We start from the raw sequence: 25378 nt of genomic DNA, 5'->3' as shown, positions 1-25378 counted from the left end.
GTGGCTTGAAAACAAACATATTTAGACCGTATGCTGTAGAGACCTTTTGGGGGGCTGTAATGTTTTGGGTTTTAAAAAAAAATCTGATTGTTTATTGCATTTTTAAAGAAACCTATCCCCTCTTGTACGAACGCATAGCGTGGGTTTTAGCGCCAGCGCTCATAAGAATTCTGTGAGCGTCGGAGCAGTTACTGCCGCTGCCGGCGCTAAAACCCGTGCAATGCATTCGTAAAAAAGGGGGCTGGCAATGTGCTTCAGCTGTTCTATTGATTGCTAAAGATGGAAAATCAATTTTTCATCTGTCTTTTGAGACCATTTAAGGAACTTTTGTAGTCTCTGAAGCTCATGTTCAGTTTCATTAAAAGATATTCTTCCCTTGGTTCACTAAAATGTCTTGGAATTTGCAAACTTTGAAAGCTTATTTGCTTCTGATTCTGTAAAATGTAGATGGTCAAATCTGACGCAGCATTAGGGAGGAAAAGATTAAGCTGACATTGTGTTAAAAGGTTCGGTTTTTAAAATATTGTTGATATATGCAGTAAATGAAAGGCCATGGATAAAACTTCACACTGTACACAGTTTTGAGAATAATTTTATTTCTGAGCCATATTCTTCTTTCCCCCTCTGCCTGTTGCATGAATCATTTTTCGTCTTCGTGAAATAGAATCCGATCTGGGGTCCCTATCAGCAGCTTTTTTAATTGCTGCATGGCAAACTGGGGGCACAGCTTCAGGGAGATATGGCTATAGTTGGCAGGCCTAGCTCCCTGGGATTTTCAGGGGTTCAGGTTGACACCAATAACACTAAGAGGCCTTTGGCAGCTGGATTCATTCTCCGTACGCACCTCCCCTTTCTCAAAAAAAAAAAAAGGTCCAGGCCTGAGTTTGTTCTGAATCAGACTTGACTTAAATAATTAAGTGGAAGGCAGCCATAACAATGAAACGTCTGCTCTTAGTAGGTTAAGAGACTGTGCAAATATGCTCACTCTTTCTTTCTGTGGAAGAACTGCCCCTCTAAGCACCCCTGACGTCTTCACCAGTGGTCTACTCCTCTTTCAAGCAGTAGGTGTTTGGGCTAGTGCAGTCAGAACAGCAGTGCTGAGGTGGGACACAGGCCTAACCTGCCCATATCCCTCTTGTGGGACTAACCAGCTAGCGACTGCTTATGGTGAAAAGGTTTAGCTAGCCATAGTCTCATATTACCTTTGGGGCTGGTATTTAAACCAATACTATGTATGTGCTTTTGGGAACCCGCTTTGTATAAAGTGGGATATAAATAAAAAACCTAAATCATAATCCTGAAAATGAGGTCTTCTCCTATCATTATCTCAGTGATCAGGAGATCCTTCCTTGTTCTGAAAACTGTAAGGGTATAAACTAGGGTTAAAGGGGTCCCGCCCCAAACCTCTTCTTCTCAAACTCGGAGCCATGTTTGAAGGGCCTCCAAGCATGTTTGGGTGTGACGCGATGACATCACATGCATGCTCCACACTGGAAGCAAGAGTGCTGTTCAAGTTTGCCTGTCTCTGTTTCAAATCCATTCTTGGTTCGACCCCTATATACTTGGTTCCCCATTTTATCTTAGATTGTTCATCCAGACCCACATGCAGAGTTCATCTGTTTAACCATCCAGCACTAAAGGCCTGCCGTTACAAAAGATACCTGAACAGAACTTCCAAGCAGGTCAAATGAATGATTGGCTGGGCAATATTATCTCGCACTCCTCATCCTACCTAAATTTCAGAAAATTAGTAAAAATAAACCTGTTTAACCGATTTGTAACCTAAGACCTCTTATGCCCTACCTCTATATCCTGCTCACCTATATAAATTGTACCAATATTTGCTGATTGTACCTATATTCGCTGATTGTCCAGCCCTTCTTTGATGTAAACCGCCTCGAACTACTACGGCTTTGGCGGTATATAAGAATAAAATTATTATTATTATTATATGATGTCACCGCATTGCATCTGCGCATGCTCAGATGTCCTCCAGATGTGGTCCCGCGCTCAAAACTTTTCAAAACCCGGACAAAGTGCCAGGTTTTCAAAAGCCGTCCGGACTCCTGAACAGTCCTCTAAAAAGAGAACATGTCCGGGTTAATCTGGACATCTGGTAACCCTAGTATAAACAGGTCACCATACAATACACTAACAGAACCACTAGAGGTCTCTGTTATCTAAGCAAGGAAGAAGACAACTGTGTTCTGTTTACTTAAATGTAAAGGGACCGACTCTACAAACGGCACTTTAAGTTAGGCACCTAAGGTCAAAGTAAGCGTGGATCGGGGCAGAGATGACCTTAGGCACCATTAGATATAATTCTCAAAAGAACTTAGGCATCTACAATATAGGCCAGTAAAACCCTGAGCTACATTGTAGGAGCTATTAGTTGCGATTCTTTAAATAGCGCTTAAGAATGATTGACACGTGGCCAGTGCCGATGTAGGTGCCGTTTACAGAATCTGGCCCTCCAAGTCTATTTAATGCTTAGAAATTTCAAAACAAACTTATTTCATACGGGACATAAAACAGGCAGCCTCTTTAACCCTAGAATTTTTGATGTATTATATACTGTAGACTTAGCATACTTAAGATGTGCAAATTATTAAGAAATTGTAAAAGCCATAAATAGCTGGATCGAAGAATTGCGGTGAACTATTACATTTATGCCAGCCATAGACCTAACAAAAACTGTGGGTACCTATGATAAATGCAGCAAGAGCACACGGAACTCGGAGTATTCTGGAAGTTCCAAGTATAAGGGGAGCTCCGCCCATGTACACGCCCCCTCACATCTCTCTGTATACTATTGCCCAGGGGCAGGCAATTCCGGTCCTTGAGAGCCACAGGCAGGTCAGGTTTTCAGGATATCCACAAAAAATATGCATGAGATAGATTTGCATCTCAAGGAGGCAGTGCATGCAAATCCATCTCATACATATTAACTGTGGATATCCTGAAAACCTGACCTGCCTGTGGCTCTCAAGGACCGGAATTGCCTACCCCTGCTATTTGCTATATGCATGCACCCTTAGAGAATAACACTTAGGAATTCTGCAGGCACTTTTGCAAGTAGGAGTAAGCTCTGATATGCTGTACATTAACGCAAACAAGGGGTGTGCAAAGGCAGGTGACCTGGTTATATATTGCCCATATCTGCTGTCTGCTACTCCACTGTTATTTAACTGCAGTGAGGAAACTGGAGGGCAGGGTGCTGGCAAATTAGTGGTATCACTAGAGGTGAGTCTAGAGACCCCACTGACCTAGACCAGGGGTAGGCAATTCCAGTCCTCGAGAGCCGGAGCCAGGTCAGGTTTTCATGATATCCACAATGAATAGGTATGAGGTGGATTTGCATGCACAGCCTCCTTGAGATGCAAATCCATCTCATGCATATTTATTGTGGCTATCCTGAAAACCTGACCTGCCGGTGGCTCTCGAGGACCGGAATTGCCTCCCCTGACCTAGACAATACTGCTGTGGGGAAAAGTGATCCATGTGGACTAAATAGGAAACAGGTGCAACAGGAGAGAGAGGAAGGTTTCCATATAATAAATTCTAAATCCCAGCCATATTTCTCTCTAACATACAGAAGATGATGACAGTGAAAGGTTATCTGCTATGGGGGCTGTGGTGTGGCCCTTTTGGCTTCTTTCTATATAAGAACATAAGAATAGCCTTACTGGGTCAGACCAATGGTCCATCAAGCCCAGTAGCCCGTTCTCATGGTGGCCAATCTAGGTCCCTAGCCAAAACCCAAGGAATAGCAATATTCCATGCTACCTATCCAGGGCAAGCAGTGGCTTCCCCCATGTCTTTCTCAATAACAGACTATGGACTTTTCTTCCAGGAACTTGCCCAAACCTTTCTTAAAACCAGCTACGCTAGTCAAATACTGGCAGCTCCAACCGTGCCACCTAACACACTGAGATTAAAGGCAGCTCTTGGTTTTCTCTTTCCTTTTTTAATCTGAAATAAAATTTGAAGCAGTTATCTTGGACACCATATCACAAATGTTTAACATATACTCTTCAATGATTAAGTTGTACAGCTGAAAACACAGAACTGATGGGTGAAACAGACAGCACGGAGGAGCAGGAGGAGTAGGGTGCTGGTGTGGGAGTACTGTAGGCTTTGAGAACCCTCTCGCCCCCTGCCTAGCTCTTCCTCAGAAAAGTTCTCTCGGTACACATCATTGTAGAATATTTCTTTCAGCCTTTTCCTCTATCCACTCCCCACATCTGGCCGGCAATCTCCTCTCTGCAGGAGACGGCATATTCTACGCCCCGTGTGGGGCCTTCGTTTGTCTTTGCTTCTCGCCAGGCCCGGTATGATTGCTGTTCTCTGCACAGTTCAGAGCCTTGGCAGGTCAGCTGGGCATCGCAGCAGTGCCACAGTTTGGTAAAGTTTTCACGCACGTAGCAGCATTGATCTCTGGCCGTCCTGTGGCCATCCCGCACAGTCATTTCATGGGACTTGCCGTCGTCTCCGGCGCCACAGTCCCTCGCTGCTTGCCTTTCTGTTTTCTCCTGCCCTCTTTGGAATCTCTGTTGCCTTTGTTACGGTTCTTCTCTTGCTTCCCGTGGTCATCTTTCTTTTCATTTCGGTTACGTTCTTTGGGTCCTGCAGAGAAACAGCACCGCAGTTAGGTGACATAGTAGCTGAGGTACATCCACAAGACAGACAAATAAGTTTATTCCAGGGAATCTATGAGAAATGCCCAAACGCAGGCATGGCGACCCCTACTGGTGCAGAAATTCTCTATGAGCGTCGGGAGCTGCACGGGCCATTCAGCGCGGCTCCCCACGCTAGAAAGCTGCTAGCGCAGTTTAATAGAAGAGGCCCTAAGTTGTTGTAAATTCCCATATTGATTGGATGGACTCTTTTTATTGTAAATTGCCTAGAACCTTAATTGGTAGCACGAGACAGAAATTGAAGATTAGATTAGATATCAACTGCATAATCCTGCAAAATTTCAGCCTTGGGTATGGGCTAATGACATCTATAAAAAATGAGAAATATGTTTTTTCCTTAATATCTTCCATGTAATTAATGACCCCCTCTTCTTTATAGAGGTCTAAGGAGGGTTATTCAAGTTTAATTAATTTTAATATACTGACCACTGACGTGCACCTGGTCAATTTACAATGCTAAAAATGAAAGGTTAAAATAAATGTTTGTAGGGGGGAGGAAATGTGAACATTAAATAGACAAATTACAAATATGAACATGAGCTGGAGGGGAAAGGGGAGGGGAAAGTTAATAATTACATCATTAAAAACAAATTAATTGCGTTTCTATTTTCTTTCTTCTGATTGTGAGGAATGTATTTAAATGTGTTTCCTGTTAGAATTTTCATACCGTGTTATTGTATCAAGTATAATGTTTGTAAATTATAATTAAACTTAAAAAAAAAAAAGTGAAACATTTATTTTAATAAAAGTAATTAACCCCAGAAATCAGACACCTCATTTTAGTTACTTGCAGTGTTTAAGCCAGTGTATTGCAAAGTGTGTGCCTCCTGAGATTTCAGGTTTGCCACGACACACTGGCAAAGAGGAGAATCATCCACGCCGGCTGACTGCCTACAGGACGTGTCTCGAGAAGCATGTCCTATAGGGAGTCAGCTGGCGCAGGTAAATCTCCTCCTGCCAGTGTCTCTTGTCCTCTCCCCGCACCTCCTGAATCCCTCCTCCAAAGCGGGTTGTGGCCAGATGGGATGTCGACGTGATGACGTCTGCACACTTCTGGGTGCTTTCCGACCGGGGCACTGGACTTAGTGTGCCACTGGCTGGAAAGTTTGCGAGACACTGGTTTAGGCTGTAGAACACGAAAAACAAAAAACTGTGGAAAAAATTGCATTGTTCCATTCCACTGACCTTTATAAAACAGAAAGTGAGAGGGAACCAAGATAGATGACAGGGCCTATGGGAGACTTTTACAGGTTGAGACCTATTCCTGCATTTTGCTGGAGTTGCTGAAGTCACAGGCTCGTACAAACTGGTTTCAGTTCAGATGCTGAGATGCAAATGTTTGGCATGTGATTGTGTGGATTTCTTGCTGTGAAGTTTCTCAAGGAGGACACCAACCAGTGCTGGAAAGACAATGAGCTATTTGACAGTGCTGAAAGCAAATGCAAGTCAGCAGGACACTCCATCCGGGAACCTAAGAACTGATAAAGTGATGCCAGGTTAATGCACTGATACTGATGTACCCGTGTGAAGAATGGAAACTTCAAGAAGAAGAAAGTTTCAGTAGCTATGCCTGTCCAGGACCCCCCCCAGGGAAGAATGGAGGCGTGGACTGGGAGAGGGTTAGATAGGCAGTTGGTCTGCTCCAATAGGGTGATACATGTTCACAGCCAGGGGAATGATCTAAGACAAAGATACTTTCTGTATAAAACCCCATGCGGTGGCAGTTTTTTATAGAGAAGCTGTGCCATACTTACAGAAATATGCTGGCTCTGTTTGTATGAGATTTTTTCTCTCCATTGTAAATGTCCAAATTGATTTATTTCTGATTTGACAAATGCTACTATAATACTTATTACTAGAATAAAAAGTTATTTGCTTTGGAATATACAATGTAATCTTGTGGTTTTATTTTTATTTTTTTGTTTTTTTTCTTCACTACGGATCCCCAGTGAGGTAAAGTAAGCAGCCTTTTAATTCAGAATGGGTGAGTGTGCTTTCTAGGATCCGAGACGGAGCGAGTGAATGTCCTTTCTGAGAGGGAGTGGACAGGAACGCTTCCTGAGATCTGGGAGGTACAGGGAGGGTGATTGCTAACTACAGTCTGGAGTTATTTTAAACCCTACATTAATGTGACATAATTAGATATAGGGCTCCTTTTATTAAGCCGCATTAGGGCCTTAATGATTGCTGTGCTAGACCTTAACGCCAGCATTGAGCTGGCGTTATTCTAGAAGCGTAGCGCATGGTAATTTTGTGTGCGTGCTAAAAATACTAGTGCACCTTCGTAAAAGGAGCCCATAGAGTCTAATATGATGTTCACATATTTGAGGAGGTTTAAAAATGTATTTTAATCAAGGTGCTGGGGCCGATGTACATGTTTGCATAAAAGTGAATCCTGCCCTGCCTTTCGTGTATATATTTGCCTTTAAAATGCAATGCGTGTAACAGCTTGCCCCATTTTACAACAAAAGGCCCTTCTGGTCTTGTGAATAGAAAGCACAGGGCTTTGTGTCAGTGGATCTCTAGCTCTAAACTAGATTGCGTTTTCCTAGTGTCACAAACCCATTCCACGTGCCCCAGCCCTGCCAATTGATTCAAGTAACCGAGGCTAAAGGGCTTCTTTAAGAGGAAAGTTCTGCTGATGGCTCTCTTCCTCTCCCCCCTGCCAGTCATGTCCCAGCTCTTCTGGGAGGTCAGAAAATTGCCTGGAGATAGCTGCAACTTGGACATGAGGAAAGAAAATTGATGGAAAGAATTAACTACACCGAGGATGTCACTCCTGTCTTACCAAGAGTGAACGCCCTGGCCAAAACATAGTGGGGGGTAAAAGGCTTTCAGCACTGACTGTACCTTCTCAGGATTGTGTGTCCCTTTGGTAAATCAGAACCTCTTTCACTGTTATCGGTGCAATGATATGAAGTGAAACAAAAAGTGTCAAGAAAAGTGTGGAATAACTTGTAAGTTTCATGGCTCCACCTCATTCTCCTCTTGGCTGGGCTGAGAACTTTTCATTGGCCCCTCATATTGTGATGTCATGATGCCTCATTCCACCAATGCCTAAGAGCCAACCTCATCGGTGATGTCACAATGGCTTGGTTCCCCTCTACTTCTGCCCATTTACTAGATGCATTCGCCTCATTGAAACAAAGTGTTAAGAAAAGTGTGGAATAACTTGTGAGTTTCATGGCTCCACATTATTTTCTTCTTGGTGGGCTGAGAACTTTTCAGTGGCCACGTGTATCTAAGTTTGTACTGAGGCCAACAGAATATAGAGTGACTTTCCTGAGGCTACAAGGAGTTTTGGTGGGATTGGAACGCTGATCTCTCTGGATCACAGCCTGCTGCCCTGACCTCCTTCATGCAGTGTGAGTCTCTTTGCTAAACCAGCCCTTTCCATTGCCAGTGTGACTATGTTAATAGCTCTAGTTCCATATATCTAGTGCCTAACAGTTTTACAGTTTTATGAGTGCCCTGTAATAATTCACTGTTATTGAACTTTTATTCATGGGTCTTTTCCAGAAGGAAGGCGTCTGATTGTGTAAAGTTTTTTTTTGCCAGAGGCTGCTGCCAGTTCCCTAGCAGGAGTCGCTGTTATGAAAAATAGCTAATTTGTTAACAGCATATCACCAGCGCCTGAGGGGATGAGAGAAGGAGATGTGGAGGAAGGGATAAAGCAGACTGGATGCCTCCCAGGACTTTGCTGCATGGGTTCTACTTGTTTATTTTTACACTAGTCATTAATTCCGTTACATAAACGGGTGCTAGAATATATGTATGTCTGTCTTTCTGTCTCTCTCCCTCCCACTGTCTCTCTCTCTCCCTGGCCCCCTTCCTCTGTCTTTCTGTCCCTCTCCCTGCCCCTGTGTCTTTCCTCCTTTCTTTCTGTCTCCCTCCCTCCTGCTGTCTGTGTGTCATTCATTCCCTGCATTTCCCTGTGCAGCTGCAACAGCATTTCCCTCCCCCTCCATTTCCCTGTGCAGCAGCAGCAGGTATTTCCCTTCCCCTCCAAGTCCCTGTGCAGCAGTATCAGCATTTTCCCCCACCCCCCTTCCCTACTCTTAGCACGATGTGGCCTGCTCCTTTTGGCCCCTCCCCCTTCCCTCCCGCGGTGTAGCCTGCTCCAAGGGCACCCCCCTTCCCTTATCGTGTTTCACGCAGGCAGGCCCAGCTTCTCCCTTCACGTACCCTTTTTTGTTCCTGTTTCCCTCCCTCGCATGGCTGCCTGCCTGGTCCCACTGAGCGGCTCGCAGCTGGAGTCTCTTTCGGCGTTTCCCTGCCCGGCCCGCGGTCTGGCCTGCTCTGGGCGAGTGTCGCAGCGGCTCCTCTCGATCCCCGCCAGCGTCGGAAGCCTTCTCCGATGCTGGTGCGGTTCATGAGAGGAGCCGACACCGCGATCTGGAGAGCAGGGAGTCCAACGCTGGCGGCTGGGAAGCAGTAAGGCTGAGGACTCACGCATGCGCACTCCTGCGGCCACGGACCTACATCTCACAGATCAGAGATCACGGAAGCACGCAGTTGAGTGCGCATGCGCGACTAGGGTTTTATTATATAGGATAGTGATATATAAATTTAAAAGCACAAAGCTGAATTTAAGTTAAGTTTGGACCACAAGGTGTTAATTGTCAGGAAACCAGTTGACTTTATTAATTTAATGCACCTTTGACGCCCATAAATTCAGAAAGAGGGAGAAGAAGGAAAAATCAGGGGGAAATAAACACACCATGCAAATATTATGTTCTGCTAACAGTGCTAGGGGCTCACTGCTTCCACTTGGTTTATTTATATATATATACAGTCAAACCTTAGATAGCGAGTAACGTGGTTTGCGAGTGTTTTGCAAGACGGGCAAAACATTTGATTAAATTTTAACTCGATAAGCGAGCGTCGTCTCGCAGTACGCGCACATATGCGCGAGTCACGTCAAGTATGCACATTATACGCGCGTCGCCATCGCTGATCGCGGCCGAACATAATGCAAGCACCCGCAGTTCAAGTGCACACAACATACGCACATCTCACGCCGAGCGCGGCTGAATGTAATAAAAGCATCACACCCAATTCACCCGCAGTGTAGTGACTGTTTGAAACAAGCAAGGTCTTGCAATACAAGTACTGTATTTTGTATTAAAGTTTTTGGATTGTGGAACGAATCGTCTGAGTTTCCATTATTTCCTATGGGGAAATTCGCTTTGATATACAAGTGCTTTGGATTATGAGCATGTTTCCGGAATGAATTATGCTCGCAAACCAAGGTTTACTGTATTTTCTTTTCTTTTTTTTTTTTCCTAGCAACTTAGATCCATTTCTTGGTCTCAGAGCTAAAGCTGCAAGTTCAAGAACTGGAAATTCTAGAAGGAGGCGCTGGGTCTAGGACAGGGGTGTCCATCCTTTTGGCTTTCCTGGGCCGCATTGGCCGAAGAAAATGTTTCTGGGACTGCAGCTGCAGCAAGACAGAGGAGGGATCCAGCAAGACGGTAAACACCTGGAGGCAGCAGAGGAAAACACTGCATCGCCCTCGACCGGGGCCGCAGGTTGGACACCCCTGGTCTAAGATATAGAGTGCTATCAGACGTACACAGTGCTTACAATCGAAACAGACAAGACAGACAAATGGGATGCCAGGGTGGGGGATTCAGATACCCAGCATCACCTACCTCCATGACATGGCACTTTCTGCACCGTGCACTTCCTGCTCTCCGTGGTGGTAGGGCACATGGACGTGTCTCCTAAGGGTGCTTGCAGGATTGTCCGGTTTCTCTCCTCTGTGCCTTTCTTGAAGCCACATGTCTTTTGTTTCTTTGAGCAGGGACCCCAGGGGCCCCATTCACTCATTTCACATTGTGCTGCCAAAGACAAAACAAACCTCCACTTTTCATTTGTTCAACGATATACATGTATCTGGTTTCTTTGCAGAGATAAATGTAACATTTGCTCAGACCCCCTTCCCCATGTATCTTCTAGTGGTCTTCAAATAAATGCAAGGTATTCTCTACACCAGTGTTTTTCAATCTTTTTACACCTATGGAACGGTAGAAATAAAAAAATTATTCTGTGGACCGGCATTGGTCCATGGACCGGCGGTCGAAGAACACTGGGCTAAGTCGTGGGCCAGACCCCGCCCATCTCTACCCAATGTCCACCCCAGACCCCGCCCCCTTAATAGTACTAATTGCATCTTGCCTCATCTGACATTGCAACATCAGAGAGAAGGCTTCCGGTTCAGGCGCAGGATGCCCGTAGGAGCCACTGCCCGTGGCTTTGTGCACTGAATCAGTTAGGAAGAGGGAGCTGGCTCGAAGATAACGCTGCATTGATCACACCGTGGACCGGCGGTTGAAGAACACTGCTCTACACTAAGCTCCTCATGCGTAGGGTTACCAGACATCTTGGAAAACCTGGACACGTTCTCTTTTTAGAGGATTGTCTGGGTGCCCGGAGGGACTTTCCAAAACCTGGTAGTTTGTCCAGTAGTTTAAAGGGGTTTAAAAAAAAGTTTGTCTAGTTTCCTCTAAGAGAAGTCCATAGGCGCCTTAGTAAAAGGACCCCTTACCCCATGTTTTACTAAGGTGCACTAACCGCTTAGTGCGCGCTAATTGAATTAGTGCGCACTAAGCACTAATGTGTTAGCACGCACATGTTAGCATTTAGCGCGTGCTAATCGGTTAGCGCACCTTAGTAAAACAGGGGGTAAGGGGTCCTTTTACTAAGGCATGTTAGTGCGTCTTAGCATGCGCTAAATGCTAACCCGTGAATAGGACATAACGGATGCATTAGCACGCGTTAGTATATAGCGCAAGCTAAGACGCACTAATGCGCCTTAGTAAAAGGACCCCTAAGTGTAGTCAACACCTGCTCCATATTATAAATGGAACCAGTTAAGCAAGACCCAGGCAATGGAATTATTGTTAAAAGTGTGCAAGCTCCTCCCCCTTGCCCCAATTGCTTCTAATACCCCCCTCCCAGGTTTTTAACGCCGGCCAGTATGCCGAATGTTCATCGCTGCTGGCGCTCATAGGAACTCTATGACCTTCGGAGCAGCGCAGAGCATTCAGTGCGCCAGCGCTAAAAACCTCTTCTGCGCTTCCGTAAAAGGGTGGGTTGATTTGCACCCTCCCTCTCGTGAAGCAATTGGAATTTCTTTCTGCTTGGATATCCCTTAGCAGAGGAACTTGCTACCCCCACACCCGGCCAGCAGTTGGCGCGTTACCACTCACCAGAGCTGCTGCACTCCATGGTGCCGTTGACAGAGGCAAAATCTTCGGGGCAGGAGGAATAGCATCTCCCCTTGTGCAAGTACAGACCGTCCTTACATTTTGTGCAAAAGCTCCTGCTAAAACAGGCCTCACAGTTATCAATTTTGCATCCTGCATTGGAGAAATTAAAAAATTAAGCACAGAGTGAATAAGTTAAACCCAAAATGATGAAGGACCATTATAAAAATATTCATTAAAAGCGTGAATGAGCACCAGAAATATCGAGCCTGTATCGCAGGACGCCATGAAGTGAGGTTGGCAAGAATGCACTAATCCCAGAATGCTTTGGGATGACGATAGCTTGATTAATGCCCCCTGCAGTGACATAGCCAGAGGACAATTTTTGGACTGGCCAAAGGATAGAATGAGTGGGCACAACACATTTCCTCTTAAATACCCGGTTATATAAAAAGGAGGGGAGGAGTAAGTTAGTCCCAAAAAAGGTATTATAGCCTTTACTTGTTGTTTCACTGTTTATCTTATATGACTTTTTTTTTTTATTTTTTATTTTTTTTTTGGAATATTGTACCAGAACTTGTATTCCTTTTTATTATTTTATCAAAAATACAATATCAAAAAGATTGAAAATGAGAAAAAAAAGGTTAGGCCTTCTTTTACTAAGGTGTGCTAACCAGTTAGCGCTAGAGGTCTGCACGGGAACGGGGATCGCGGGGATCCCGCGGGTTCCCCCCCTGGCCCACGGGACTCCCACGGAGACGCCCCCTGGCCCACGGGACTCCCACGGGGATGCCCCCCTGACCCATGGGACTCTCACGGGGACGCCCCCTGGCCCACGGGGATGAAAACAGCCTACCTAAATTCTGGCGATGCAGGCGTGCAGCTTACAAGTCCGGCGTCGCGGTGGGAAATAGCCATGCTGAGCAGTGATTGGTCGGGCGGCCCCGCCCCGCCGTGCCGCCGGACCAATCAGCAAGCAAGGCTTTCATCTGTGTACGTGCTGAGCTCACTGCTCAGCATGGCTATTTCCCGCCGCGACGCCAGACTTGTAAGCTGCACGCCTGAAAAAGAAATCATCCTGGCCGGGGTCGGTGTCATGCTCCGGAGCTTCTACAGCCTTCCTATCTCCCTCTCCCTTCTACCTGCTTCCGGCCACACCCCCTGCTCCGCGGCTCTCTTCGGCAACTCAGCAGCAGCGATCGACACAAGCTTCTGACGTCGGGGCTTACCCTCTACGAGTCCCGCTTGTTTCAACTTCCTTTTTCCACAAAGGCGGGACTCGTAGAGGGAAGGCCTCGATGTCGGCAGCTTGTCTTGATCACCGCTGCTGACGAGTTGCTGAAGAGAGCCGCGGAGCAGGGGGGTGTTGCCAGGTGCAGGTAGAAGAGAGAGGGCCAGATACAGGACTCGTGGGTGAGGGAGGAGAAGAGAGAGAGAGAGGGGAGGGAAACAAAAGGAAATATTTCATACTGGGCTGGGCCGGAGTGAAGGGAGGGTGGAAAGATTCTGGCTACCGGGTGCAGTAACAAAGGAAAAGGGGGGAAAGCTGAAAATGGAGATAGTGACACAAAGAAGAGAAAGGGTAAGCAGGACCTACTGAATAAGGATAGAGATACAGAGGGGACATGAAGAGGAGGTGAAATAGAGACATAGAAGTACAGCTGAAAAAGTGTGGGGGGGGTAGATAAAGACATTGAAAGGGTAAATGGTGAACATGGGGTAAAGACAAGGACAGAGACAAATGAAGATTCTGAAAAAGTGGTGAGATAGGGATATAGGTGAGATGGACACAAAGAAGGGTGATGCTGGAAAATAGGTGGAATGGTAATTCTGACAAACACAGAAGGGAAATGCTGGATCAAGGAGAGATGGGGCTCAGGCTGGATGGAATGAGGAGAAATGCCTTGTTGGCCCGGAACTTCCTCTCCTACGTCAGAATTGACGTCAGGGAGTGGAATGCTGGTCAGCGCGACGCTTCTGCAGGGAAAGCTTGGGACAGCGGTGGCTTGGGGGCTATTCCCCGATGGCAGTGGCAGCAAACCGAGTGGCTTGGGGGAGGGCACGGAGAAAGAAAGAAAGGGGGCAGACAGGGAGACAGAAAGAAGGGGGAACAGGGAGACAGAAAGAAAAAGTTGGGGGAGAGAATGAGGTCTGGAGGAGAGGAAACATACAGGAGGCTGAAAGAAAGGAAGAAAGATTGGATGCACAGTCAGAAGAAGAAAGTGCAACCAGAGACTCATGAAATCACCAAACAGCAAAGGTAGGAAAAATGGTTTTATTTTCAATTTAGTGATCAAAATGTGTCTGTTTTGAGAATTTATATCTGCTGTCTATATTTTGCACTATGGCTCCCTTTTACTAAACCGCAATATCGTTTTTTAGCGCAGGGAGCCTATGAGCATTGAGAGCAGCGCGAGGCATTCAGCGTAACTCCCTGTGCTAAAACCTACTATTGTGGTTTAGTAAAAAGGGAGGGGGGGTATTTGTCTATTTTTGTATTTTGTTACCGAGGTGATATTGCATAGAGTCATCTGCCGTGACCTCTTTGAAAAAACCCGGAATATGAATAATTAACATTTTCTCTGCCTTTCATTGTGCTTTGTGTTTTTTTAAAATTTTATTGTTGATAGATCATTTTGACTTAGTCATTATAAAGTAGCTCGCAAGCCCATAAAGTGTGATCACCCCTGCTCTTACTCTGGGGCACCAGACCTCCCTCACGGCACACACGGCAAATGGAAGAAAGAGGAGAATTTTTGGTCGTAGGGAGGAAGGTACAGAATGTGATAGGGAAGAAAAAGATGAGAGTGAGAAATGTGGCAAGGGAACAATGGGACAGATTGAAAGGGATGCAAGAGGGAGGAATATTGGACAGTGGTGAAGGGAATGGAGGGAGAGATGTGGCATAGTGTTGGAGAGGGGTGATAGAAGGAGAAATGTTGGGCATGGGGCTGGTGGGCAGGCACGAAAGATGAGAAAGAGATAAATGCTGGACCATGGTAGGGGAAACCAATGGACAGCAACAGAAGAATTTACAGAAGATGGGAAAGCGGAAAAAAGAAACTGGGACCAACTTTATGGAAAAATAAGTCTCCAGACAACGAAGGTAAAAAACGGAATTTATTGACTAAAATATGTTAGCTTTGGGAAATGTATATGGCAGATGTCTTTGTTTTGTGTTCAAAAGAAAAGGAAATGCATTTCTGGTTTTATTTCTACAGTGTTGAAGTACTTGTTGACCCTTGCTGTGACTGGTGGGGATCCCCAAGCACTGCCAGCAGAGGACCTCCTCTAGAGATGGCCAGAACTCCCCTCCACCAAGCGCAGCAGTCGCTGGCAGCATCCATGAGCCACTGAGGTGCCAGCATCTGTGACTCAGGGACGCTACTGCTGCCTGCCAAGCTTGGCAAAAGGGACCCCCGGCCAACTGCAAAGGAAGTCCTCAGCTGACAGTTTGTGGGTTCTCATCAGCTGAGTATTTATATTTACATTAGAGGCTCTGGTAGAAACCCATTTACAAAGTATGTATTCTTCCCAATTAATATTTCCAAATTAATAAAGTCTCTTTGCTTATTTGTAAATGGGTCTCTACCAGAGCCTTTAATTCAGTAGCATAATTAAATAAAATAACTATTTCTGAAGTTTATAGGGAAGGATGGTGATGGAGGGGATTCCTCGCAGGGACGGGTGGGGACGGAGGGGATTCCTTGCGGGGACGGGTGGGGATGGAGGGATTCCTCACGGGGACGGGTGGGGACGGGTGGGATTTTGGCGGGGACGGGTGGGGACGGGTGGGATTTCTGTCCCCGCGCAACTCTCTAGTTATCGCGCGCCAATGTTAGTCTATTGACGCATTAGCATTTAACATGCGCTAATTCGATTAGCACGCCTTAATAAAAGAGGGGGTTAGTTTTTTTCCTTTATGTTTATTTATTTATTTACTTATTTAATTTTCTAGAACGTTCTCCCAAGGGACCTCAGAACGGTTTGTTTATTTATTTAATTATTTATATACCACGTATCACGTGATTTACATTCAGGTACTTTATCATATTTCTCTATCTGTCCCAGCGGGCTCAAACTCTATGTAGTGTACGTGGGATAATGAGGGGATTAAGTGACTTGCCCAGGGTCACAAGGAGCAGCGAGGGATCTGAACCCACAGCCTTAGATGTACACTTCTCCCTCCATATTCGCTGGGATAGGGGATTAACAGAACCGCAAACAGGGCCGGATTTTCCTATAGGCTAACTAGGCTTCAGCCTAGGGCCTCAAGATCAAGAGGGGCCTACATTCAAATTGTTAGCAAAATTAAAATTACACTATTCTAAAAACAGTGAACACTAAAACACTGAACCGAAAATAAGAAGAAATTCTACGCTTCGGGATCGGAACCGGCTCTGGCTGCAACGGGGCGCCGAATCGGCTTCTCCCTTTCTTTTTCTCGCCCTGGGAGGAGGATCGGGGAGGGAAAGACGTCAGTCCGGAAACAGCTGGGCAAAGCCCAGCCCTGCGGGGAGAGAGGCAAAACGTGGATCCGTCAGGACAGGGCGGCCCAGACTGGCATCGAGGGGTGGGGGTGGGGTGGGGGGTTTCAGTGGAAGGGGGATGGGAGGCAGGCAGGCTGGCATCGAAGGGGGGGTTGGGGGGTTTAATGGAAGGCAGGCAGGCAGGATGGCATGGGGGTGTTCAATGGAAGGGGGATGGGAGGCAGGCGGGCATCAGAGGGGGGGGGGGGTGAGGTGAGGAAGGACGCACTGGGGGCACTATGGACATAGGAAGGGGCAATGTTGTGTGTTATGTTTGTTGTTATTGTTACAAGTACTATATATGGTGCTGAGAATAAATGTCCAAATAAGTGTTCTCGACTTTTTTTTATTTATTATCCGTGTCACATTTTTTATAAAGGTTAGTACCAATAACAACATGTTTCATTTAACATATTGATATATATCACAATAATGATGTATTTTATTATCTCTCATGTAATTTACAAACTTAAAAATGGGAGGTGAAAGGGCCTCATAAGTGGAATAGCCTAAGGCCTCTTTTCATCTAAATCCAGCCCTGACCGCAAATATAGAAAAACCGCAAATAACTTTTTCATATGTTAATCACTGTGTTCTATTAAAAACCATCGTGAATATGGTGAAACCGCGAACAACATGGTGGGAGACCCGGCCTGTTCCTGAAGGAGAGGCAAAACACGGTGAAGAAAGTGCTGGGAATCGGCAATTTTCTCTGTAAACGCTTGGAATCAGCGATTTCTCTATGCAAGCTGATGTAATTTGGGGGGAGGAGCCAGCAAGCTAAATACTGTGAATAATCAAAACTGTGAATACTGAAAACCGCGAATACAGAGGGAGAAGTGTAGCTCTAACCCCTGTGCCCCACACTTCCCCTAGGTGGATTTATGCAGGGATTCAAGCATTTTTTTCCCTGTCTGACCCAGTGGGCTTACAATCTTTTTTTAAATTATTATTATTATTTCTACATATTACCCTTCTTTCGTATATTGAGAAATTCTTGTGATCACAAAAATAAGTCAATCTAATGCCTGACAATACTCGGATATATCAGCCGGGGTCAATTTCCAAAGGGTTTCAGCTCTTAACTTTGAGCGCTCCTAGCCTGATCTCTTTGAAAATTTGCTAGAGGCGAGTGCCTCAAGTAGACGTTCCTAGTTTCATTAGTCTGCTACATTTAAAAGTCTAAGAACTGGGTGCCCGCCAGGGCAGATTTAGCGCAGAGGAAAATGTTAGGAGTTTAGCACTGACTTTGGGTTCTGGGCTCATAAAATAAACTCATATATCTAGGAAACGAGGGGGAGCGTTTAACGTCCCTCAATGACTTTCTGAAGCAGACAAACAGTGAAGGAGTGTCTGTAGAAACTGTCAACCCCACTAGCAGGGTTATGCTTTTTAGTGACTTTGTGAAAGGCACTGGGACTATTTCTTTTGAGGATTCTCTTCTGCGGTATTTTCTGAAGAGAAAGAGAAAATACACTTGTCAGGGACTCCTGAATGTATAACTAGCTTAACTGTATATTTAAAAAATGTATATGGACAGTACAGTGGCGTAGCACAGGTAAGTGGTACCCAGGGCGGTGGGGCCCCTCTCCGCCCTCTTCGCCATCCCCCTCTCCCTCCTGACCCGCTGCCCCTGATGACAGATAAAGGCCAAATGGCCTGTCCACTCGTTCCATCCGTAGTAACCATTATCTCTGTCTCTCTCCGAGAGATCCCTCGTGCCAATCCCAGGTCCTATTGATTTCAGACACAGTCTCTGTCTCCACCACCGTTTCCAGGAGACTGTTCCATGCATCTAGCACCATTTCTGTAAAAAAGTACTTCCTTAGATTACTCCGGAGCCTATCACCTCTTAACTTTGTCCTATGCCCTCTCATTGCAGAGTTTCCTTTCAAATGAAAGAGACTCGACTCACGCGCATTTACACCCAGTGGCGTACCAATGGGGGGGGGGGGGCGGGAGGGGAGGTCCTCCCTGGGTGCACGCCCCAAGGGGGTGCACAGCCGGCCACCCTCCCTATGAAAAAGTGCTCAGTCTAACCACTGCATCCCGGCACCAGCTCCCCCACAGAGTCACTCCAGCAAGGCGATCTCCAAACCCCAGGGCGAACTTAACCCGGCCGGCAACTTGACTTCCATCCATCGCGCGAGCTCACTGGTGGGCGAGGAGCTAAGTCTCCTCTCATTGGTTGCCTTTGCCGGCCCGCTACATGGTAGGTGGAGGCAAAAGGTGAGGCGGGCTGGTAGGCGGGGAAAAGTTCAGGGCCCACAAGACTTCACCTCCGGCATCAATTCTAACGTCGGAGAGGGAGTTCTGGGCCTGCCAATGCTGTCTGGCTGGCCTGGAACTTCCTCCCTGTTAGAACTGACCCCGGAGGTTAAGTCTTGTGGGCCCGGCTCATGTACGCGCCAGGCCTGGCTCGGGGAAGGAGCAGGGAGAAATCGGCTGCTGGCTTGGGGTTGGGGGTAGGGAAAGAATCGGGGAAGTGGAGAAATGGCAGGATGGCTTGGTGGGGGCAGGGGGAGAGAGAGAGAGAAAGAATGAAAGACAGGCAAGCAGGGGAGAGAGAAAGAAAGGCAGAAATAAAGAGGGGGCCAGGGGGAGAGAGAAAGAAAGGCAGAAATAAAGAGGGGTGCCAGTGGGGGAGAGAGAAAGAAAGGCAGAAATAAAGAGGGGGGGCCAGGGAGAAAGAGAAAAAAAGGCAGAAATAAAAAGAGGGGGGGCCAGGGGGGAGAGAGAGAGAAAGAAAGAAAGACAGGCAAGCAGAAGGAGAGGGAAAGAAAGGCAGAAATAAAGAGGGGGGCCAGGGGGGGAGAGAGAAAGAAAGGCAGAAATAAAGAGGGGGGCCAGGGGGAGAGAGAAAGAAAGGCAGAAATAAAGAGGGGGGGGGGGCCAGGGGGGAGAGAGAAAGAAAGGCAGAAATAAAGAGGAGGGCCAGGGGGGAGAGAGAAAGAAAGGCAGAAATAAAGAGGAGGGCCAGGGGGGAGAGAGAAAGAAAGGCAAAAAGACAGGCAAGCAGAAGGAGAGAGAAAGAAAGGCAGAAATAAAGAGGAGGGCCAGGGGGGAGAGAGAAAGAAAGGCAAAAAGACAGGCAAGCAGAAGGAGAGAGAAAGAAAGGCAGAAATAAAGAGGGGGCCAGGGGGAGAGAGAAAGAAAGATAGAAAGAAAGAGAAGGCGGGGGGCAGGAGGAGGAAAGGCAGAAAGAAAGAAATATTGGCTTTACAGAAGAAGGACCAGAGACTCATGAAATCACCAGACAAAAAGGTAGGAAAAATGATTTTATTTTCAATTTAGTGATCAAAATGTGCCTGTTTTGAGAATTTATATCTGCTGTCTATATTTTGCACTATGGCCCCCTTTTACTAAACCGCAATTGCGGTTTTTAGCGCGGGAAGCCTATGAGCGTCGAGAACAGCGCAGGGCATTCAGCGCAACTCCCTGCACTAAAAACCACTATCACGGTTTAGTAAAAAGGGTGGGGGTATTTGTCTAATTTTGTATAGTTGTTACTGAGGTGACATTGCATAGAGTCATCTGCCTTGACCTCTTTGAAACCTCCCCCCGAATATAAATGATAATTAACATTTTCTCTGCGTACAGTGTGCTTTGTGTTTTTTTAAAATTTTATTGTTGGTAGATCATTTTAATGTTGGTCATTTTAAAAGTAGTTCGCAAGCCCAAAAAGTGTGGGCATCCCTGCTGTAAACAGTGGTGTCCATCCCAGCTTGTGCTCCCTCCGGCGGTTGTTTCACTTCTGGCCGGTTCCCCTGCTCAAAGCCGTGGGCGTCGGTTCCTTGCGCAATCCGCGGCTGCGTTGGAAGCGTTACCTCCGACATCACGATGTCAGAGAGAAGGCTTCCGACGCAGCCGTGGATCATGTGAGGTGTAGATGCCCGCTGGTTTGAGCAGGGGAACTGGCCAGTCATGCTGGGCAGAGAAGAGATATTGCTGCTGCACAGGGTAGGGGGGGGGGAGAAATGCTGCATAGGCAAGGGGAAGAAATGCTGCTGCTGCACAGGGGAAAGGGGAGAAATGCTGCTGCTGCACAGGGAAGGGGGGAGAAATGCTACTGCTGCACAGGGAAGGGGGTGAGAGAAATGCTGCTGCTGTAATACCCAATTGGGGAGAGAGAGGGAAGGAGGGGAAAAGGAAGACAAGGGAGAGGAACCAGAGATGCCAAGTCCATGGGAGGGAGGGAAAGGAAAAAAAGAAAGGAGATACCAGACCATGGAGGGGGAGGAAGAGATACCATGGCATGGGGGAAGGGAAGGGGAGGAGATAGAGCTACCACACCATGGTGTGGAGTGGGAAGGTAGGAAGGAAAATGGATAGGGGGTGAAGCTGAAACGAATCATGTGCAAAGGAGAGAAGGGACCCCGGATATACAGTTTATTGAAGGGACTTAGAAAGAGGGAAGATGCCATATGGAAGAGAGAGAGGGTGGACAGTAGATGGAAGGGGAAAAGAGAGTGTGGGCAGTAGATGGAAGGGGTAGAGAGAGAGGGCAGAAGCTGGGTGGAAGGGGCAAAGAGAGGGCAGATGTTGCATGGAAGGGAGAGAGGACAAACGCTGTATAGAAAGAAGAGAGCAAAGAGAAGATGATTAAAGCAGAAATGACAAAAGGTAGAAAGATTTTTTTTTGTTGCTTTACTTAGAATCAAAGTTTATAAATAGGAAATGGAAATAAGGCAATTTTTTGGACTAAACCCCTTTCCTCAAGACAGGATACCATAACAGCAGTAAACTGTACTGTTCTAAAGAAAGATGTGGCCTCTGAAAGCTAATTGAAAAATGAATTAGTCCAATAAAATGGTATTTTCTTATTTCTCATTATTTGTTTTATTTTTATTTGTTAATTTGTAAAGTGGTGATTGTTATGTATCAGTTTTTTCAAATTTATATCTATTGTCTTTATATTTTACACAGTATTAGGGGACCCAATCAACTGTTTTTGTGGTGTTGTGGCGTTGCATTGTATGCAGAGTCTGGTTTCTTGGCGGTTCAGTTTAACTTTTGTCTACATATTTCTTCTATTTTTAGTTTGTGATTATTCCATGTTGGGCGAGGGTGTATCTCTGTTCTGTGTATATGAAAAGGACATACCGGTAGTTTTCAGGTGGCATTGACTAAAGGATCAATTGACTGTATGGGATCTGGCTTGTTTAGTTTCACAATGCATGTGTTGGTGTTCTAGTGCTCACTGCAGTGTTTAAGATGCTGCCTTTTCCTCTTGTGCGATATGTGGATTGTTACTAAAAATCATATTTTTGATATAGATTGGGGGGGGGGTCAAAAAATGATGGGCCCCGGGTGTCACATATGCTAGATACGCCACTGTTTACACCACGTAGGTATTTAAACGTCTCTACCATATCTCCCCTCTCCTGCCTTTCCTCCAAAGTATACAGATTGAGATCTTTAAGTCTGTCCCCATATGCCTTATGACGGAGACCATCCACCATTTTAGTAGCCTTCCTCTGGACCGACTCCATCCTTTTTATATCTTTTTGAAGGTGGTCTCCAGAATTGTACACAATATTCTAAATCAGGTCTCAACAGAGTCTTATATAGGGGCATCAATACCTCCTTCTTCCTACTGGCCATACCTCTCTCTATACAGCCTAGCATTCTTCTAGCTTTCACCGTCACTTTTTCAACCTGTTTAGCCACCTTAAGATCATCCCATACAGTCCCGCCCAAGTCCTGCTCTTCCGTCGTACACATTCCCCTTTCCCTTCCCCCGTACCTTTTTTATTTTTCATGTGAGAGCGACAGCACAAATCTGCTGCCCATGTCATGTTGGCTATCGCTCTGCCATCTCTTCCTAGGCGCGGGCCCGGAAGTGATGTCAGAGAGAGGCGACATATTGATGCAGGCAGCAAATTCGTAATGCTGCTCGCACAGAAAAAATGAAAGATGTACAAGGGAAGGGGCGCAGGCGCATGGCAGGGGTGGCGGGAAGGAGGGTAGTGGAGAGGAGATGGGTGCCCCCTCCCCCTGCATCCCCTTACTATGCCAGTGGGACAGTATCAGGCTTAAAATTGCTAAAGGGATAGTATATACTGTATAATTATAGCCTGGGATAGGACAGGGGTCTGGGCAGATATACCAATGATCGATTTAGTGGAAATAGCCACTAACCCCCTCTTTTACTAAGGTGCGCTAACCGATTAGCGCGTGCCAATTGAATTAGCACACACTAAACGCTAACATGCATGCATTAGCGTTTCGTGCCCGCTAATCGGTTAGCGCACCTTAGTAAAAGAAGGCCTAAGAGTATGAAGGCAGTTCTGTGACAGGGGCCTAGATTTTTTTGCTGTTTATCCTAGAAATAAGCAGTGGATTTTCCCAAGTCCAGCTTAAAATTTGGCTTATGGACTTTTCTTTAGGAATTTGTCATATCTTTTATAAACCCTGCTAAGCTAACTGCTTTCACCACATTCTCTGGCAACAAATTCCAGTGTTCAATTGCACGCTGCGTGAAGAAATTTTTTCCTTGATTTTTGCTTCGCACGTACTACTTATGTCCTTGCATTTCTACCCTACCATACCACTCTATACAGTATTTTTATTTAGACCACTTATCATTTTTCTCCTCATCCATCTCAACGTGCCGGGTTTTGGAAAGCCATCCAGACCCCCCGGACATGTAATCGAAAAAGGAGAACATGTCTAGGGAAGTCCAGACGGCTGGTAACCCTACCTCTTCCTCACTTACTGATGCACTTGTTCATCATATCTGGATTGCGTATTCCGAAGTAGCCTTCCGGACAGGATGGCAAGCAGATCCCAATTTGTCGAATGTCATTCCTCTCCAGGAGTATGAAGAGCTTAGAGGAGCACTGGAGGCACCCGTTGGACTCTGAACACTTTATGCAGCCCTTGGTGCACACTGGGCTCACTTCTGTACTTCCTGGAAATACAAAATGTTATGTGCTCAAATGATTCTATGGGGCTCATATTCAAAACTTACACACGTCTTAAAAACCCGCCCAAGTTGGCGCATGGACAACCTAAAAGACAGGTCGTCCAAGTGCCGATAATCAAACCAACTTTCTGGATGTGTCGAGGGACTTTTTTATGCCTCTGAATGCCGCTGTGCGCCCAGAGCTGAAAGGGGCATATCTGGAGGAGTGGTTAGGGCAGTATGTGGGTGAGATAGGGGTCAACTTAGACTTAGATGTCCTGCGGGGATAATCAAATATTTTACTAGAAACCCTGGATGAAACTTAAATGTTGAGAGTTAGATGATGTAAAAACAGGTATAAGTGCCAAAAAGGTGACCAGATAACCACCGCAGAGACAAAGACCCACATACACTCCCCCCCCCCAAAGATCAGAATAAAAATGTACATACCTGTCTCCAGAACATCAGCTCCTGCTATAAGAAAGCCTAGTAGAGCCTGTGGGGTGTGCTAGTGAACCATAGAGAGAAGGACCCAGGCCCATAAGCCACTCTAACCACTAGATTTATGGTGGAACATGTGCACCCACCAAAACCCTATTATACTGCCATATAGGTGCTACCTGCAGCTATAAGGGCTATTGGGGTTGTAGACAGGTGAGTTTGGAGGGTTGGGGGGGGGCTCACCATAACCTATAAGGGAGTTCTGGTGAGATGTTTCTCTGGCACCCTTTTTGTGAAGTTCACAGCAGTGCCCTCTAAGGTGCCCCTCTGCTCTGTTGCCATGTCTGGGTGGCTAGTCCATTACAAGATTGGCCCCTCCCACGTCCAAATGGTGTTGTTCTGGCATTTGGGATGTGGACTAAATTTTAGTCGAAAATGGGGTATAAAGATAGACGTCCTGGTAGACGATTAAAAAAAAGAAAATAGTCTAGACATATTTTTTGAAAATGGGCATTTTCCTACTGCCAACTTTGGGCGTCTAGCGCCATACGCCATCTTTTGATTATGCCCCTCCACGTGTATATATGAGAGAGAGAGAATGTCACATGCCTGCTGGTGAAATCTCATATGGGAAGAATGAACAAGAGAAAGAATGAAGACCTGCCTCGATCATCTCCCCCTGGAAGCTTTAGAGCCAGAGAACTTTCTGCATGGAAAGAGGGTGGCTGTATTTGAAGGGATAGTTCTTCACTTTCATTATTATTATTTTTTAAAATCTTTATTCATTTCAAATCTTAAAACAAGTACAATAATTACATTTATCAATTTAACTTTCAAATACACTTGAAATCTTACAATTGGTCCTCATATTATAGAACAATATCCCCTCCCTTATTCAATTATGAAAATGATTTATTTTATTAATAATCAAAACCAAATTCCCTCCCCCCCCCCCCCCATCCCTTAATGTCTTAAAATTTTTATTCAGGGAAGAATAATTTTTAATCTTTACAATATTCTATTAATGGCCTCCACACATCTAGAAATTTGTTATAATTTCCTTTTTGGACAGCTAGTGTGTTTTGCATGATGTATGGCGAATATTTCATTTTAATGATAGGGAATTTTCTTCACTTTAATTAAACCAAATAAGAAATAAATGAAGATCAATGGGTTTCAAACGAGCTTTGGGAGATTTCTACCATATTCGTTATTAACACATCTCCTTGCGCTCTTTCCAACCATCCAATTTCTAAACTGTTTTGTTAAAACAACATTCAACACTGGCTTTCTTGGAAGTTGCATGGGAAAAAAAAAAAAATTATTTTTGGATAAGAAATGTAGAGGGAAGTTGGGAGCTGTCAAACTGTAACACAAGGGAACATTTTCTCAAAGAAAGGATGAGGGATGTACAATATGGATCTTTCCCAGTGGAAGGAGTGGAGAGAATGCCAAACATTTCTTTTTGTTCTCAAACAAGGGTGGGAGGGAGGGAGGGGATAATTATTTTGTATTAATTTCTGATTGATTGTAAGTGCTATCTCTGATGATAATTGTATGTATAATTTGAAAGCATGGTTCTAGATTTGAAAA

The 25378-nt window shown here is 45.7% G+C and overlaps 1 protein-coding gene across 2 annotated transcripts in view; it reads right to left on the bottom strand.

Moving 5' to 3' along the window:
• Window positions 1–3947: 3947 nt before the first annotated feature.
• RSPO1 (R-spondin 1) overlaps window positions 3948–25378 on the bottom strand; it is a 79159-nt gene continuing 57728 nt past the window's right edge. For both annotated transcript variants that reach the window (XM_033956290.1, XM_033956291.1), the window contains exons 3-6: window positions 23156–23350; window positions 11912–12061; window positions 10352–10540; window positions 3948–4626 (exon numbers count right to left, since the gene is read on the bottom strand). In XM_033956290.1, coding sequence (XP_033812181.1) covers window positions 4466–4626; window positions 10352–10540; window positions 11912–12061; window positions 23156–23350 — 695 coding nt within the window. In that variant the 3' untranslated portion in view covers window positions 3948–4465. The remainder of the gene's footprint in view (window positions 4627–10351; window positions 10541–11911; window positions 12062–23155; window positions 23351–25378) is intronic.

The sequence above is a fragment of the Geotrypetes seraphini genome, chromosome 8 (assembly GCF_902459505.1).
Source record: "Geotrypetes seraphini chromosome 8, aGeoSer1.1, whole genome shotgun sequence".
In the NCBI taxonomy this organism is placed as follows: domain Eukaryota; kingdom Metazoa; phylum Chordata; class Amphibia; order Gymnophiona; family Dermophiidae; genus Geotrypetes; species Geotrypetes seraphini.
This window is presented reverse-complemented; position numbering and strand designations above follow the sequence as displayed.